Source organism: Pristis pectinata, chromosome 13, assembly GCF_009764475.1.
Source record: "Pristis pectinata isolate sPriPec2 chromosome 13, sPriPec2.1.pri, whole genome shotgun sequence".
Taxonomy (NCBI): domain Eukaryota; kingdom Metazoa; phylum Chordata; class Chondrichthyes; order Rhinopristiformes; family Pristidae; genus Pristis; species Pristis pectinata.
The window spans coordinates 17,225,453-17,239,263 of NC_067417.1; the positions used below are offsets into that span (position 1 = coordinate 17,225,453).

The following is a 13,811-nucleotide window of genomic DNA, read 5'->3' on the forward strand; positions in this document are numbered from 1 at the left end:
CAAACAGTATCCTTACTCTTTATCCAACCATGCCTGTTTTTCATTACTATCAAAGATATAGAATGCAACAATACACTGCAAGGTGGAATATGCTACTACTATGACTTTAACAATTAAATAGGCAATGCATCAGACATTAACATTATTCTGTTTCATTTTGATTAAGTACTGACCAGCACTGAAATCAACTGAGCAAATGGCTAGCAAAAGACAAGGCCCTAAAAATTCTGCTGCTGATAATAATAACTTGACACTTACTACATTTTTAATGAAATTACCCCATGTGCATTTTCAGAAAAGATTAAAATAACTGAGTAAACAGCTGTGGTAAAACAGGAGAGTAAATTTTATGAAGGTATTGAGCATTTGATTACAAATTCGTCAAGTGGAGTTTATATGGTTATTATGACCAGCAGCGTCAGTGGGGGAAATCAGCATCAGACTAATAGAGAGAATTCCAGTTACCTCATTCCAGGAGTATCTGGATAGGTTCAATTCACTTAACACCTTAATCAGTACCTCGTGTGCAAACAAATAATGTCCAACACAATAAATTTCAAAATTAAAATGATACAATTTACTGCTATGTGAGTAGTTCATATCTTTAGTTACTTAACCACATTTGCCATGTATTTATTGGTGTCTCTGCTGAAAAGCATGTGATATCACCAGCTCCTGTGCTTTTGTTTTCTCTTTTCTAGGAGCCACAAATGCCAACAGTGCTTGAGCCTCTCAGCAAGATCCCATGCTGCTGAGGTGCTAACTTTGGTACTACTGCCAGAAACTAGTTAATGGTTACTAGACAGTTGTTGCCTGAGGAGGTGGAGGTCAGAAGGATGGCACTTCCTAGATACAAGTAACTGGTTCAGAAATGCATCATGATTGGCCTCATAAGGAATAGCCTCAGGGTCTTGTTCCTGCCATTTCTGAAAGAAATATTGCAGCACTGATTTTAACAGTTGGGGTTGTGCTGCTGGCAAATTTTCCTCAGGGTCTAGTGAAAAGTGGCTAACCAGAAGGTTATGATAATGGGTGCTCCAAAGTATGGTATTACTCAAGAAACCCACAAGGGGTTTCTGTTCTAAATTTTGATTTATATCAATGCCTGGAGATCCTAATAGATAGTGAATGCAACCTAAACAATGTTGCAGGACAGTGCCGAAAAGTACTTGAGCCCTTTTCCACCTTTCCTCAGTGACACCAAAGACTAAATATAAGGTAGAACCATGGCATTTAGGAAATGTGTCCAACCTATTTGCCTTCACAGCTCATTACTTGTTAACTTAAAACTGAAGGAGTTGATGCTGTGCACTAGTGAGAATCGGGAACAATTTATGAAATGGATATGTGATATAAAGACCAGACATTAATAACATTGGGAAGTTCCAGTCCACACTCTCCATCACTGAATCTCTTGCAGGACAGTCCATTCATGGCAGACTAACCATTTTGCAAAGCACATCACACAAACAGTTGGTATTGAAGAAGACGGCAGTGATTTGGACCGGCAGTGTCTACAAGAGCAAGGGCCAGACCTCATGGATGCAAGTTTCTTGTGTAGGTCACACCATCACATTGAGGAAATGGAAGATAATTGCTAAAATGTGTTGTTTAAGGTTTGAGTTGGAACATACAGTCATAGACATGTGAATTATAGTTCTTCAGTTACAGGTGGAAAAGCAGATAAAATTCAAACCGCAGAGCTACCAGTCAAAGAGAAGTGGTATGTGTTCATGTTGTGGTCAAGCAAATGGTACTAATATATGAGCAGTCTTTTGATAGTTCTGCTAACCAATGTACTCCTGACATGTATTGGCCATACAGCAAAGATTTAATCTGCACACTTCAGTTGTTTGGCAATCAAATACCCTTCTTGGAGGAATGTGACACAATAATAGGTTCTCCTTGAGGTCAAGATATTTGAGACAATATAGTTGACAACGAAAGCTTGAAACCAAGTCAACCACAACTTTGGTAAACCAATATCTTAACCAAACAGCCCAGCAGTATACAAGGCTAACACAGATGTTCATTCAATCTGGCTCATTAACAAAATCTGGGCAGATGCACTTGAAATTGTTTTTACTTTTTACTTAGTTCTAGTTAGATCTACAAACAATAATTTGAATGGATTATGGACACAAGGTTTGCAGAACAAACCTTGTCAGTGTTTTGTACTAGTAATCTGTGTGTCTTGAAAGGACAGCTGAATGACCAAAAGAGACCTTGACTAGCTTGGTGATTTGTTCTTGATGGCATGATTCCAGTGATCAGAGGAGATTTAGAAGAAATTAATACAACATCTAACTACGAACAATATGATTACAATTCATTGAAGATGCCAGTATTCATAAAATCATAACAATGATGCCACACAAAATTAACTCATTTTACAGAATGTTCTACCAGGAATAATCCTCCCAGGAAAATAAACATGCAAAATTTATATTAAATAAAATATTCTGCTAAGATGTACAACAACAATAATGATGCTTAATGACTCTGGACATCTCATAAATTCCTTGAGGGAAACAGTTTCTGGCTATAGATTTAACTCACCAGTGGGGGATGCTTCCAGAACATGGCCCACGTACGGTCCTTCCCTGAAGAGGGGTTTGTTATCATTCTGATCGATAATAGTGATATAGAGGGTGGCTGGTCCTTCAAGGAGTTTTCCACTGGGGTCAGTAATTTCGACTTGCAGCTATTTGAAGTAGAGATGGATTGAGTGAGTTAAATTACTACAGTAACAGAAGCATGTGCCAAAAATCTTTCACATCAGCAATTTTCTTTCAACAAGCCCCAGGCTGGGTTAACAAGTTAGTCTCCTGGGAATTCCACCAGAAATAAGGAACAATCTAAATGTTTCTTAGCTCACAACAAATCAATTCACATTTAGATTGCACTTGACCTGTTTGCAATTGGTTGCAAAAATATGCAGAAAAATACTGTGTAGTTATGGTATAGAAATCTACCAACAGATTGTGTTTAACTTTAGATTATTTGCAGCAAAAAGGGGAGGGGACAATTGAATTGGAAGAAAGATAGCTATAGAACATTACAGGAGTGACACAGAGACCATTTCTCATGTTGTGCTTTTTTTTGGTGGGTCTTTGAAACATTTTCGAATTAGTCCCGTTCCCCTCACTCCTTTCCCATGGCCTTACAAAATTTCCTTTCCAAGTTCCCATCCAGTTTCATTATGCAAGTGATGAATGAATTTGCTGCCACCATATTCTTAAGCTAAGTCTGTTGCTAATATGAATGAACACTTAGAGCGCTTACAGACATATTAACACGTATTGTTATCTCTGTTAAAAGACCAAAGAGAAGAATGTAACAGACGTATGAGCCGTGGTCAACAATTTAGCTAAAAAAAATTCCATACTCCATCATGTAGTATTTCTGGATTTATGGAGTGGTCACAGAGACCACTGTTACTTTTTTCCCTCTTGAACTATAAAGATACATGAAATCTGAACTAGAGATGGGTAATAACATTCCAGCTTCTAGTTCAGAAATTTCTGGGTTCCAGCTTCAGTCCGAGGTGTCCTTATTTGAAGGATTGCTAAATTGAAGGAGCCCTTCACATTAGCTGCTAAAGTGGAGCCCCTCAGCATTTTGGTGGTTTGGCACTATGTGAAGAAAAGCAAGGAACTTTCTTAATGAAGTGACTTAGGTTCCTTCCTCAATCAACACTGTCAACAGACAAAAGGAGAGAAGTCAATCTCAGCTGATTAACAAGCAGTGCTGTGCTGGGAATATGTGGCTCATTCAGTTCATTTGTAGTTTGCTATCACCTATTGCACCTCCACAGGCAGCACTACTGATGCCTACTGTCAGCAGTGATCTAAAGGTGATTTCAAGGAGGGTGCTCGGAGAATAAGTTGTAAGTATTTCAGTTTCTAAAACTTACCTTTCATTCATAGCTGCAGGGACTGCTGACAAATTCTGAGAAAATATAGGCCCAGCATCTGCCCTAAACAGTTTAAATCATTTTTTCCAGAGGGCTTCTTCATTGGGAATTGTGTCCTTAATTAACATATGCAATGCATTTAACACCTTTCATGGTGCACACAAGACACTTAATGAAGAAAAAGGCGCTGACAAATTCAACAGTGGCAGAATTCATTCACAGACTGAGCACAGGCTATCCCACTGCTACATTTTGAAATGTTGTACCACATTTAAGCCAAAAAGGAAAAAAAAAATGCTCAATACACAATAATGTCTCCCCTTGAATCATTTTGTTTAATTTCCTGCATGTAAGATCTTGCTGGCCGCAGTTTAAGGCCATATCCACTTATTTTTAGTAGTGATGACACCACATAAATACTGTCAGTTTGAAAATAAGTTAGTAGATAGAGGAAAGTATAATATAAACACTGGCCCTGTATTGGTTAACTATAATGGAAAATGTGCTTTAAGATTGAACTGAATATTTTTAATAGAAAACAGAAGCTTCATTCCATAATGTTATCATAGAACTTTAAAAGTGAAATTGTATATTTTTTTCTACCTCAGAATATTTCTACAGGTGTATTCTATGAAGTTTCTGCTCCTTTATTTTCAAGAACTGTTCATTGTGACCTTAAAGCAAATACTTTATCGGATATGAGGCACAGAATGTGTGAAAGCTGCACAGAATATTGAGTGCCCAAAGGTTAGAATTATGATATGATTTTTAGAACCCTGTATAAACCATTTTTTATTATTTTAAAAATTGGATTAAATCTTCTCTGCGCATAATTTTGTGTCTGGAATATTGGAAGTAATTTGCTTTGGCATTCCCACCATGATAGGTCATACTAATCACTGATAAATATTTGGAGTTAAAAAATTGCTACAATACCATTACTTTCTTCCAATACCTACTTGAGGAACCCTGTTGCAATGTTAATGGAAAAATCAAACGATAATGACCTCAGAAATATGCAATTAGATTGAATCACAGCGGGAAAAGTCACCAATCAAAGATAAACATTATTGAAATGAGTCTGCTTTGCTTATGTTTATGCTCAGACCCATCAACCAAAATGTTTAAGCTTGCTACTGCCTGCTTTCCAGTAAATAGTTCTGGAAGGCTATTGAATGTGTTTTGTTGGGTCCCTGCCAGTCTCATCTTCTCTCCTTCCATCAACACTTGTAAGCAGGCTTAGCAGTATAAAGAATATTGATGCATGTTAAATACATTGAAATGGAGGGAAAATAAAGTATTTGCTATATTTCGCGCCACAAGACCTTTCAGAGCTTCAGTTGCAAGAGACTAGCACCCAATGTTGCTAGTGGATGCTCAAGTGTTTTTTTTTACAAAACATCAGAACTTGTGGAATTCTTCTAAAATAGACAAGTGTAGCAGGCTGCTGGAGATAGCCTCCACCTTCCTCAAGGGTATTCAGAATCAGGTTTATCATCACTGACTCATATGTCATGAAATTTGTTTTGTGGCAGCAGTACAGTACAAGATGTAAAATTACTATAAATTACAAAATAAATAAACTGCAAAAAAAGGAATAACTTAGTAGTGTTCATGGGTTCATAAACCATTCAGAAATCTGATGGTGGAGGTGAAGAAGCTGTTTCTAAATCATTGAGTTTGGGTCTTCAGGTTCCCGTAGCTCCCTCCCCGATGGTAGTAACAAGAAGAGGGCATGTCCAGATAGTGAGAGTCCTTAGTGATGGATGCTGGCTTCTTGAGGCACTCCTCTTGAAGATGTCCTCCATGGTGGGTAGAGTTGTGTCCGTGATGGAGCTGGCTGAGTCTATAAACCTCTGCAACCTCTCGCGATCCTGCGTATTCAAGCCTCCATACCAAGCTGTGAGGCAACCAGTCAGAATGTTCTCCAATGTACATCTATTCTGGAGTGATGTTCAGTGAACAAATGTTTATAGAACCTTATAGAAATGTTTCAAATTATGAGAGGCACAGATAAGGTGGATGGTAACCAAAGCTAGGGGGCATAGGTATACGGTCAGAGGGGAAAGATTTAAAAGGGACCTGAGGGGCAACTTCTTCATGCGGAGGGTGGTGAGTACATGGAATGAGCTGCCAAAGGAAGTGGTTGATGCAGGTACAATAGTATCATTTAAGAAGCACTTGGATAGGTATATGGAGGGGTGGGACAGAGGGATACGGGCTGAATGCAGGAAATTGGGACCAGCTAGGTGGGCACCATTGTCAGCATAGACTCCTTGGGTTGAGGGGCCTGTATCCATGCGGTATTGCTCTATGACTCTATAACAAACAGTAAAACAAAAGACTTGCAATTATCTGGCAGCTTTCACAGGCTCTGGAATTACCAAATCAAAACAATGAAGTATTTAAGTGCATCTTTTTATGATGAGGGTATTCCCTTTTATTAATTCCAAATTACGATAGTTTAATTTTTTTTTATCATGAAGACAGCCCCTCTGATGGTAGAATCTGCCCTCAATTCTCTGCTGAAGTGCCCACCTGGATTTGTTTGCTTATGTATGGGTCTTGAACCCAAAACCTTCAGACTCCGTGGACAGAGCACTAAGCAACAGGCTGACATTGTTGATCACAGGAAAAGCAGCAGGATCTGAGGCAATCCTGAATGATGTGGAAATCTGAGTTCATAAGATTAGAGAATCAACTTTCTATTATGCCACTTAATATTCTCCACCCTTATCCTTATGTCGGTCCATGCTGTTTACTCTGATCCGAAATAGAATCCTCATATCTGTCTTGACTGCCAAAACATTTCTTTTTACCTGGACAACCTTGATCTCTTAATAAAGCAGAAGTATATCAAAAACTTGACATTTCCTCCATACCTGGAAAATCTCTCTCTTACTTCTGCTAATGAAAAAATAAGCATAGGTAATCCTTCTCTGAATGTGGTATTTTGAGTCTTAAATAGATTGCATTCTACTTCAGCATACCTGTATCATGCTATTTAAAACAATAGGGGTCTTGTCTATTATTAAAGTGGCAAATGAATGCTAAACAAGCAAGATTGCCACTAACTCAATGAACTGGAATTATGGGCTTGAGCTGGAAGAGGTAAATATATGGAGAAGGTTCAGACTATAGATTGGCAAACATTTGAATTGATATTTAATAGTGTAGGCAAATCAGGAATATCAGTTTTTAATCAGCAGTGAGATGACTGTATGTTCATTTCCTGTCCTGTGATTTGTTATGTACTAATAAATTAAGTGTCAGATGGCAATTTAGTACACTGTAAATTTGAGGCTAATAACTTTATATTAATAATTGTCTAGAGCAAACATTTTAAAGTACAGGTTCCATTCTCGATCTTATTGTCACAATTTTCACATATCTTCCCTTGCTTTTTCTTGGAGCTTGCAAAAGCATCCATATAGGACGTATCCTTAGTGGGTTTCCATCAGGTAGCAATATACTTCTGGCCAATCATGACCCTACCCCCACTCCTCCTCATCTCACTCTGAACTCCCCGCATCTGATCGTGACCCTGACCACATAATAGTTTTGATCTAATAATCATTTGTTTTAACTCCCTCATCCAATGCCTCCAGCCAAAAGATTCTGATTCCACCCCACAAACCACCACCTCAACAATCCCACCACTTGCAAACATCTCTCTATCTCAACACCTCCTTCTGCCACAACCTGCAAACTTTGAGATTTCCTGAACACACTTCATAATAGTGCTGCAAGTACAGGAGAGGTCAATATGTGCATTAAGTAAGTGGGCAATTATCTGGAAAATGAAGTATAATGCTGGAAAATATGGAAATATGGAAAATGAACAGGCAGATAGTACAGAGGACCCCGGAGGCTGTCCCCCTCAATAACAGGTTTTTCGCTTTGGCAACTGTTGAGGGGAATGACCTGCAGGGGCCTAGCAGCAGTAGCCAGGTCTCTGGCACTGGGACTGGTCCTGCTGCTCAGAAGGGAAGGGAGAAGAAGAGGAAGGCAGTAGTGATAGGGGACTCAACAGTCAGGGAAACAGATAGGAGGTTCTGTGGCAGTGAGCATGAATCCCAGATGGTATGTTGCCTCCTAGGTGCCAGGGTCCGGGATGTCTCTGATCGGGTCCACAGGATTCTTGAGCGGGAGGGAGAACAGCCATAAGTCGCAGTTCATGTTGGTACCAACGACATAGCTAGGAAGAGGGATGAGGTCTTGAAAAGAGAGTTTAGGGAGCTAGGCAGAAGGATGAAGAGTAGGACCTCAAGTGTAGCAATCTCAGGATTGCTGCCAGTGCCACACGATAGTGAAGGTAGGAATAGGAGGAGATGGCAAAGAAATGCGTGGCTGAGAAGTTGGTGCGGGAGGGAAGGTTTTAGATTTTTGGATCATTAAGATCTCTTCAGGGGAAGGTGGGACCTGTACAGAGAGGACGGGTTACACCCGAACCTGAGGGACGCCAATATCCTTGTGACCAGGTTTGCTAGGGTGGTTTGGGAGGGTTTAAACTAGTTTGCAAGGGGGATGGGAACCAGAGGAGTAGGTCAGAGGAAGAAGGGGATGGGGAAAAGTCAGATGTAACAGGTAGAGAGGCTTTGAGGAAGGAGAAGCAGAGTGCAGGCTATAAAAGTAGTAAGGTGGATGGGCTAAAGTGCATTTACTTAAAGCATCAGGAATAAGGTAGATGAACTGAGAGCTTGGATAAGTACATGGGACTACGATATTGTGGCTATTACAGAGACATGGCTGACACCAGGGCAGGAATGGATATTGAATATTCCTGGTTTTCAGTGTTTTAAAAGGGATGGGGGGGGGGGGAGAAGAGGAGGAGGAGTGGCGATACTGGTCATGGACACTAATACAGCTGCAGAAAGGGTGGATAAAATGTAGAAGGATCCTCTCTAGAGTCAATATGGATGGAAGTTAGGAACAAGAAAGGAGCAGTTACTCTACTGGGAGTATTCTATAGGCCCCCCGGTAGCAGTAGGGATACTGAGGAGCATATTGGGAGGCAGATTTTGGAAAGATGCAAAAATAATAGGGTTATTATCGTGGGAGACTTCAACTTCCCAAATATTGATTGGCACCTGCTCAGTGCCAAAGGTTTAGATGGGGCGGAGTTTGTTAAGTGTGTCCAGGACGGAATCCTGTCACAGTATGTTGACAGGCCGACTAAAGGAAATGCCATATTAGATCTAGTTTTTGGTAATGAACTGGGTCAGGTGACAGACCTATTGGTGGGTGAGCATTTGGGGGACAGTGACCACTGCTCCATAACCTTTAGAATTGTCATGGACAGGGATAGGAGCAAAGAAGATGGGAAGATATTTAATTGGGGAAAGGTGAATTATGAGGCTATAAGGCAAGAACTTGAGAGTGTAAATTGGGATGACATTTTTGAAGCAAAATGTACCATAGAGATGTGGTCGATGTTCAGGGATCTCCTGCAGGATGTTAGGGATAAATTTGTCCCGGTGAGGCAGAGAAGGAATGGCAGGGTGAAGGAACCATGGGTGACGAGAGAGGTGGAACAACTAGTTAGGAAGAAGAAGGGAGCATACATAAGGTGTAAGCAGCAAGGATCAGACAGGGCTCGTGAGGAAAATAGAGTAGCAAGGATGGAACTTAAGAAGGGGCTGAGGAGAGCGAAAGGGAACACGAAAAGGCTTTGGCAAGTAGGGTTAAGGAGAATCCCAAGGTTTTTTACTCGTACGTGAAGAGCAGAAGGTTGGCTAGAGTAAAGGTGGGTCCAATTAAAGACAATGGTGGGAAGATGTGCCTGGAAGCTGTGAAAGTGGGTGAGGTTCTCAATGAATACTTCTCTTCAGTATTCACCAAGGAGAGGGGTCTTGATGACGCTGAGGACAGTGTTGGTAAGGGTAATGTTCTAGAGTATGTAGATATCAAGAGAGAGGATGTGTTGGAGCTGTTAGAAAATATTAGGACAGGTAAGTCCCCGGGGCCTGACGGAATATTCCCCAGGCTAATTCGTGAGGCGAGGGAGGAGATTGCTGAACCATTGGCTAGGATCTTTGAGTCCTTGTTGTTCACGGGGATGGTACTGGAGGATTGGAGGGTGGCGAATGTTGTCCCTTATTCAAAAAAGTTAGTAGGGGTAGTCCAGGGAATTACAGACCAGTGAGCCTTACGTCTGTAGTGGGTAAGCTGGTAGAAAGGATTCTAAGATTCAAATGATCATTTAGAGAATCATGGACTGATTAGGGACAGCCAGCATGGCTTTGTGAAGGGAAGATCTTGCCTCACAAGCCTGATAGGGTTCTTTGAGGAGGTGACCAGGAAGATTGATGAGGGTAGTGCAGTAGATGTGGTCTACATGGATTTTAGTAAGGCATTTGACAATGTTCTGCATGGTAGGCTTCTTCAGAAGGTCAGAGGCCAAGGGATCCAGGGTGGCTTGGCCATGTGGATTCAGAATTGGCTTGCCTGTAGAAAGCAGAGGGTTGTGGTGGAGGGAGTGCATTAGGATTGGAGGGCTGTGACTAGTGGTGTCCCACAGGGATCAGTTCTGGGACTTCTACTTTTTGTGATATTTATTAATGACTTAGATGAGGGGGTGGAAGCGTGGGTTAGCAAGTTTGCAGATGACACAAAGATCGGTGGTGTTGTGGATAGTGTGGAGGGCTGTCGAAGCTTACAGAGGGATATTGATAGGATGCAGAGCTGGGCAGACAAGTGGCAGATGGAGTTCAATCCAGAGAAGTGTGGGGTAGTACACTTTGGAAGGACAGACTCCAAGGCGGGATACAAGGTAAATGGCAGGATTCTGGGCAGTGTGGAGGAGCAGAGGGATCTGGGGGTTCATATCCACAGATCACTGAAAGTTGCCTCACAGGTGGATAGGGTAGTTAAGAAAGCTTATGGGACGTTAGCTTTCATAAGTCATGGGATCAAATTTAAGAGCTGCGAAGTAATGATGCAGCTTTAAAAAACTCTGCTTAGACCACACTTAGAGTACTGTGTCCAGTTCTGGTCACCTCATTATAGGAAGGATGTAGAGGCGTTGGAGAGGGTGCAGAGGAGATTTACTAGGATGCTGCCTGGATTAGAGAGTATGGATTATGAGGAGAGACTGAAGGAGCTAGGGCTTTACTCATTGGAGAGAAGGAGGATGAAGGGAGACATGATAGAGGTATACAAAATATTAAGAGGATAGAGTGGACAGCCAGCGCCTCTTTCCCAGGGCACCAATGCTCAATACAAGAGGGCATGGCTTTAAGGTAATGGGGGGGGGAGTTGAAGGGAGATGTCAGAGGGAGGTTTTTCACCCAGAGAGTGGTTGGTGCATGGAACGTGCTGCCTGGGGTGGTGGTGGAGGCTGATACGTTGGTCAAGTTCAAGAGATTGTTAGATAAGCATATGGAGGAATTTAAGATAGAGGGATATGTGGGAGGAAGGGGTTAGATAGTCTTAGGAGTGGTTTGAAGGTCGGCACAACATGGTGGGCCAAAGGGCCTGTATTGTGCTGTATTGTTCTATGGTTCTATGGACACACCTAACAAATTCTGCCTTATTTGAACCTTTTGCACTCAGGAAGTGCCAATCTATATTAGGGAAGTTGAAGTCTCCCATGACAACAACCCTGTTATTTTTTCACTTTTCCAAAATCTGCCTACTTATCTGCTCCTCAGTGTCCCGATGCCTAATGGGGGCCTATAGAATACTCCCAATGGAGTGATTGCACCCTTCCTGTTTCTAACTTCCACTCACACAGACTCAGTAGACGATCCCTCCACAATGTCCTCCCTTTCTGCAGCTGTGATACTATCCCTGATTAGCAATGTCACTACCCCCCCCACACCCCCCTCCCTTCACCTCCTTCCCTATCCTTTTGAAACATCTAAACCCCGGAACATGACACAGCCAATCCTGCCCTTGCAACAGCCAGGTCTCTATCATGGCCACTACATTGTAATTACATGTACTGATCCATGCTCTGAGTTCATCACCCTTATTCTTAATACTTCTCGCATTAAGGTAAAGATATTTCAATGCATCCAACTGACTGAGTTTATCCACTGTCTATCCACTGTCCACTGAATTTATCCACTGTCTATCCTTATTCACAGTCTCTCTGTATAATGCATCTGCCTTTACACCAACTGCTCCACCATCTGACCTAACACTCTCGTTCCCATCCCCCTATCAACCTAGTTTAAACCCTCCCCAACAGCTCTATCAAACCTGCCCACAAGGGCATTGGTCCTTCTCGAGTTCAGGTGTGACCCGTCCCTTTTGCTCAGGTCATACCTTCCCCAGCAGAGATCCCAGTTATCCATAAATCTGAAACCCTGCCTTCTGTACAAACTCTTCAGCATGCATTCATCTGCCATATCTTCCTATTCTTACCCTCACTGGGGCGTGGCACAGGCAGCAATCCAGAGATTACCACCCTTGAGGTCCTGCTTTTTACCTTCCTTCCTAACTCCCTATACTCTCTCTTCAGGACCTCATTCCTTTTCCTATCTATGTCATTGGTACCAATGTGTATCACCACTGCTGGCTGCTCTCCTTCCCCCTTAAGAACCTATATGTTATTTCAACTTCTGTATTTATGTTATTTCAACTTCTGCTTTAACCATTTGTATTTCATGCTCTATAAAATATTTAAATATTAATTAAAAATTGTGGGGGTTTTCTTCCTTGTTTGCTGCCTTCAGCTTGATGACATCATGGCTGCTGGACCCAAGGGCTCCCTTTGATATGATGAATGACACCTACAAGGAGATGTCAATGCTATAAAGCTTTTTGTGTAGTTTTTTTGAGGTCAGTGACATGTTCCATTGATTCACAGATGCTAGCAAAATCCAGATTACTCTCTGCTTCATCACAGAAGTATCTGACTCCAGATACTTTTACTTTCCATTGCAAGCACAAAGCCTATAATCGGGGGTATGAGACACTGCCTTGGAAACATCCAGATATGTTATTATTTCATCAAGCACTGGGTTGTTAAAAGAGCATAAAACCTGTCAATATTGTGAATAATGTTTATAAGAGTTGATGAAGAAAAGTTAATTTCTGGACAGGCAACACTGACAAGTTCTTGAATATTATTTTACGTTTCAATATTTCACAACAAATTTCAATCTGAATTTCCAATGAAAACATTCATCCATTCAATCAATTTCAGTTCTATTTCTAGGTCTACAGTTTTTCAATTTGAAGTGTTTTAATTGGATCTTTAGTCTTAAGCCTTCTCATTGTCCTTAAACTTAATGCTAAATGGATAGGTGGTAATTATTACTAGTATAGTTTACTTGCTTCTTAAAATATGCTTATTTCCACATCAAGAAGCTTTATAATTTTTACATTTTGTATGCAAGAACAAAGTTCAGCATTGTAACTATCAGAAAAAAAATCAAATTCATGTTTCATCCACATTAATCAACCCTTCATTAACTGCTCTTTGACTGCTCTGAAGGCATCCAATGCATAATTTAGATATGATGGTATTCATTAGTCATTGTTAATAACTTTTGTGGGCAGATGAGGTAGATCCATAATTTTATTGAGAGCAGAATAGCTCTAATTCATCATTAATTTTTAATTATCATCTTTTAATACTTGGGGCACTACAGGCAGTTCAAATCATAATCAATTTAAAGTAAATTATTGAACTCAGGTTTATAAAGGAACAATAATAATTTACTAGACTTTTGCCTATGATTTCTGCTTTACACCTTTACTTTATTTCAAATTTCAAGTGCAGAAATGAAAATATCTAATGATTTGCCTTCAAGATAAATTCTTCAGTAAATGATTAAGTGAACACAGAGTTTATGTATCCAATTTTTTGCTTATTCTAAAAATGATGTAGCCAGTGTGGGTTAACTACTCATTCGATAAGACTGTGCTTATATGGGGATTACTC

At 40.7% G+C, this 13,811-nt stretch overlaps 1 protein-coding gene across 1 annotated transcript in view; it reads right to left on the reverse strand.

Moving 5' to 3' along the window:
* The window catches only part of cdh13 (cadherin 13, H-cadherin (heart)), a 578,498-nt gene that overhangs the window by 391,108 nt on the left and 173,579 nt on the right, over positions 1 to 13,811 (reverse strand). Inside the window, exon 5 of the mRNA XM_052028448.1 lies at positions 2,560 to 2,704. Coding sequence (XP_051884408.1) covers positions 2,560 to 2,704 — 145 coding nt within the window. The remainder of the gene's footprint in view (positions 1 to 2,559; positions 2,705 to 13,811) is intronic.